Source organism: Gymnoscopelus braueri (assembly GCF_963280865.1).
Source record: "Gymnoscopelus braueri genome assembly, chromosome: 15".
NCBI lineage: Eukaryota > Metazoa > Chordata > Actinopteri > Myctophiformes > Myctophidae > Gymnoscopelus > Gymnoscopelus braueri.
This window is the reverse complement of record NC_137620.1, coordinates 51,747,615-51,752,877: the sequence shown is the minus strand read 5'-3', so window position 1 is coordinate 51,752,877 and position 5,263 is coordinate 51,747,615. Positions and strand designations below refer to the sequence as shown.

Here is a 5,263-nt window from a genome sequence, read left to right as displayed (position 1 = left end):
GGCAATATATATATATGGTGGTAATGATGACAGCCTACAAAATAGTGTCCACAAAACCCAGGTAAAAAACTATGCATCACCATTTAGTTAGAAAAAGGATAATTAGCTTGCTTCCAGTATACATATAAAAAACAAAATACTATTCGAGGTTCAAGGTTTTACTTTATTGTTACATCTTTCGTACAGGTAATGCATACAACTTTTTTTTCCCAAGAGACATTCCCTTCGCTGCAGACCCTGGACCCCAGGATTAGATTAGATTGAAAGTTCCCTGCACACACTTTCCTGGGGCTGTCAAATGAGCTGTCAGTCATGTGTCACAGTCAGAGACAAAACATTGTACTTTTACTCCACTACATCTCATTGACAAGCATTGTATATTTGAAAACTTTAGTTACTATTACTCAACCCTATATACACTTGGCTATTTGAAAATAGCCGATCTACAAGCTCACAACGCATCGCCTTGAACTTGTAGATCTGCCATCTTCAAAAGATTTGTATACATGACAGTTCTATTCAGTAGTGTACATGTTCTATTCAGTGAGCTGAGTAGTGTACCGAGTGGTACATTGCGTAACACTCTCCCGGGTGCATGGGCACTTTGCAGCGTTTACAGAACCACCTCGTCTCGCTCCGCTGGTCGCTGGATTTACTGCAAACCCTGCATCGCCTGCGTGGTCCCTTGCATTTGGGGGTGGGAGGGAGCTGTTCCAGTACATGGCCTGACAGGTTGGCCTCCATCCTGCACTGAGGGTCATGGAAGGGTGCCCTTGGTGCCCTAGGAGCCTCTGCATGTGGAGGAGGGGCCCTCCTTTCTTCCTCACCAGCTTGTCTCGGCCTGGTCCATGACTTTATCACACTTTGCATGAACGAGAGAAGACATTTGAACTCGCCCTGTGGATGTTTGGCCCTATATATGACAAACGCATTGAACATGGCAATCTCAAACAAATAGGCTACAAATTTGTTTGTCCACTTTTGGGACTTTCTGATAAACGGGTAGTAGGTAATGTTCTGGTCCAGTCTATCAACCCCGTTCATGGACTTATTGTATGACACAATACAAGAGGGCTTCGATTTATCCACTTGCACACTCGGATCACCCTTCTTCTTGCCTCTCTGCCACACTGTGACGTTCTCCTGCTCGTTCTGATGGAAAGTGGAGACCATTCTCACGATGCTCTTGTCCCGCCACGCCAAGACCATCACCTTGTCGTTGTGCCTTGCAACGACATCCCCAACTCCCAGGTCAGCATTAGTGAGCTGTCGGATGAATTCTGGTTCGCCTCGGTTCAGTCTCAGTGTACCACAGACATGGGTCTGGAGAGTTAGCAGTTTGTCACACATCCCTACAGAGTTGTAAAAGTTGTCCATAAACAATCTGTGGCCAGAACCGGCTAAACCATCTAAAAGGAAGACCACTGTGTCAACCAAGGGAATATACTGTCCGCAGTATGGCCTCATATTGAAGCAATATCCATTCTCAGAATCGCACAGGATATATGATTTTATGCCATATTTCACAGGTTTCTGGGGATTGTACACTTTGAAATTGAGCCGCCCACGAAACAACAGTGTACCTTCGTCAATGGAAATGTTTTGGTGTGGTTGGTACATGTCTCGAAATTTGGAGACAATGAAATCCAAAACGGGGCGGATTTTGAACATCTTGTCTTTTTCACCATTTTCTGGTACAACTATGGGAATGGTATTGTCAATGAAATGCAGTAATCTCCAAATAAGCTGAAACCTGTTTCGACTCATGGCTTTGCTGAAAAAGGGGGTCGCTACGATTTCCTCTGTAGACCAGTACATCTCCAGCTCCGGCTTATGGACAACAGCAGTGAGAAAATGTAGACCTACGAATGTTTTCAGTTCGAACAGGTCAATAGGTTTCCATGCATGATGTCTTCCATGAGGGAGAATGGTTTTGATGGCTGTTATGCACTGTTCTGCGTAAAGGTTTGTCTGAGTGACAATATGCTCCAGGAGCACATCATTCAGGAAAAGCTCCAGGAAGTCCACTGGCTCCACAGAGTCAAGAGCAGCACCGCGAGGTCCAGGGTCTGCAGTGAAGGGAATGCGTCTTGGAAAGAAGTCATTGTTTTCCTCCTTCCATGGATCTGCAGCTGGAACTCCACTTTTTCCGCCACGTCCTGCACCTCTACTACGACCGGCCCTGCCACGAGCTGCACCTCTGCTCTGTTTGCGACCTGTAAATTATAGGAATACATAATTACTATTTACAATACATATTTTTTCATTTGTGTGGTAAGTGATGGATAATTAGCTTGCTTCCAGTCTAAATATAAACACTATTGTCTGTCACAGTCACAGTTTGAACTATTCAGCACAAAAACCTTTTTCTTACCTCTCTTTACACTGCCAACAGGTGGTACGGTAGACGACGACTCCTCCTCCCCCTCACCTCTGCTCCGTTTGCGACCTGTAAATTATAGGAATACATAATTACTATTTACAATACATATTTTTTCATTTGTGTGGTAAATGATGGATAATTAGCTTGCTTCCAGTATAAATATAAATACTATTGTCTGTCAGTGTCACAGTTTGAACTATTCAGCACAAAAACGTTTTTCTTACCTTTCTTGCCCCTGCCCAGAGGTGGTATGGTACACTCCTCCTCCTCCTCCTCCTCCTCCCCCTCCATCTCCCCTTCTGAAATCACAGGAGTAAAATATAAAACAGTTTGGTCATTATTTACACTTCCAGCATGTCTCAGGCTGGGTCCATGACTTATGATGTAAATGCTAAAAGGTAAAATGATAATACCTCCGCCAACTGCAGCATCAGCCCTGACAGAGGCCCTGCCACGAGCCCTGGCAGTAGCCCTGGCAGTAGCCCTGGCACTGGCAGTAGTCCTGGCACCAGCCAACTCCTCCTCCTCATCATCTAAAACCACAGTGACATTTTGGTAGTTATAAATATGATCAAAATCATCATATGATTTACACTCCCAGCATGTCTCAGGCTGGGTCCATGACTTATGATGTAAATGCTAAAAGGTAAAATTATAATACCTCCACTACTGCCAACTCCAACACCAGCCCAGGCACCAGATCTGGCAGTAGCCCTTGAACTGGCACTAGCCCGGGCAACAGCCAACTCCTCCTCCTCCTCATCTAAATCACAGTGATATTTTGGTAGTTATAAATATGATTTACACAAAATCAAATCAATTTACAATTTCACCATTTAGCAGATGCTCTTATTCCAAAGCTACTTACAATAAGCACACATCAAAAGATACAGTAGCCTACATAGGTTACCAGGCATAGGTCACCACCCTTTGATGTACATCATCAAAGGTAAGTGAACATGCTTGTTGACAGAACCTCATGAAGATCTAAACATTGTTGTTGTTGTTGTTTTCATGACATGACCTTTTTTGTCAGGTCAGGTCTTTGATCATACTTTGTTATGACAGTAGTTCAAGCACATGCAGGGAGGGGGGCCCATGGCACCTGGTATATTCCCCCCTCCAAAAAAGCATTTTTATGGCCTGCTCAACATCCAAGGCCCTGTTCATTTTTTCATGGTAATGAAAACGTATTGCTTATTTTACTGTCCAATGACATGGGCCAAGCTATTATATATACATTTTGCTTTAGCATAGGACATCCAATGTACTATATTTCTGGTGTGAAACGGCATGAGGGACCCCCACAAAAAGACCATGCACCCAGATCCATGTGACCCAGATCTATAACCGAAATTTTAGCAGATGCTGATGAACAATATATAAGAGATGAATGAATAAATAAACGCTTGCACACAGAGGGCTCCAACTTTGAGGTGTAATAAAACATAGCAGATCTACAAGCTCACAACGCGTCGCGTGTGAGCTTGTAGATCTGCTCACAAGGCGTCGCAAGCGACGCGTTGTAAGCTTGTAGATCTGCTATTTTCAAATTGTAGATTTTTATGCAACACACACAGGGTCGTTTTCTCTGGAGACCAGGCTACAGCGCCTGTGTGTGTAGGGTTTGAACATGAACAATATAAAGCAGATGAATGATAAGTAGGCCTATAAATGAATAAAGTTCTTACCACTGTCAAGGAAAGAACCTTTCCTCACTGGATCTGGTTCCTCTCGCATCGGACACCATTCATCCGCAGAATCCACGTCTGTGGCCAGTTTGGAGGTCTGTGAAGAATTGTACGGCGATTCAACGGCCTCTCTGTGGTGATCGGGGGGTACAATGGTGGTTCTGCTACTCCGACGTGGAGGTGTGTTGGTCCCAACACACACCGGTCCACTCTCGAGACGAACGTCGTCCTCAGAGAGGTCGGAATCGGTCTCCGGTATAAGACTTTTTCTGTCTTAGAAATGCATAGTTTCCTCCAGGGTACACTGCCGCATGGAGACGGTAGCCGTGGCGGCGGCGGCCGACGAGCTACTGCTACGACCGGGGAGAGGACGTGGTTTGAGCTGCCTCTTAGCCCTCGGCATGGCTCTATCTACTAAATAAAACTAAACTACAAATAAACTATAAAAATACACTAAAGGCTACAATACAAAATACACTGATCTCCACCTCGCACCGCTCTCCTTCAAACTCTCTTCTCAGATCTCTTTTACATACACTAAACTAACTAAACAAATACTTTTTTTGTCCTTTTTTTTTTTTTTTACAAACACAACAAACACAATCTGCTCTTCCCCTCCTCTTTCTGTCAACTCCCTTCACTATAAACTCCAATAAACTCACCAATCTGTCTTATCTCTCTCAAATTCTCTCTCTGTCTCCCAACTCTCTATGTCTCAACTCTCTCCGTCTCTGCTCACGTCTGTCTGCTCAATCCACGTACCTACACCACCAGAGAACTCAGTTCCTGGGAGGCTTTTATGTGTTTTTGTTTTGATCACGTGATTTCTGGTTAACCGTTTGTGACCCAGACGAGTCAAAGACACCAAAAGATGCGGAAAGGTGCCAGCTAGTTGAAGACCCCGCAATCCCCAAAACGCGTCAAACGCGTCGATGGCGTGGGTGGATTAAGTAGCAATTGACGCGTTTTCGAGTCAATGGCGTTCAAAGAGTTAAGTAGCCGTGTAATAAGCGGGATAATGGTGGTTAATCGCCCTGAAGGGCTTTAAATGTGAATAATGACTACGTCCCCATGCATTATCCCTTACATACTTTTGCGAGCAAAGACGGCTGATTTCAATGGCCGCTGCTTCGTGTTGTTTCGGCTGTGGCCGTTGGCGTTCGGTGGTGCGCACGGTAAACGGTGCGAA

At 44.7% G+C, this 5,263-nt stretch overlaps 1 protein-coding gene across 1 annotated transcript; it reads right to left on the bottom strand.

The window, feature by feature from the left end:
- Positions 1 to 384: 384 nt before the first annotated feature.
- Positions 385 to 4,477, bottom strand: LOC308102189 (piggyBac transposable element-derived protein 4-like; the record flags this gene model as incomplete). The annotated part of the gene is made up of 7 exons (XM_080451791.1): positions 385 to 2,216; positions 2,375 to 2,449; positions 2,608 to 2,682; positions 2,797 to 2,916; positions 3,045 to 3,146; positions 4,075 to 4,347; positions 4,378 to 4,477. The coding sequence occupies 7 exons, from the start codon at positions 4,475 to 4,477 to the stop codon at positions 541 to 543; spliced, it is 2,421 nt and encodes an 806-aa protein (XP_080307917.1). The 3' UTR covers positions 385 to 540.
- Between the last annotated feature and the right edge of the window lie 786 nt (positions 4,478 to 5,263).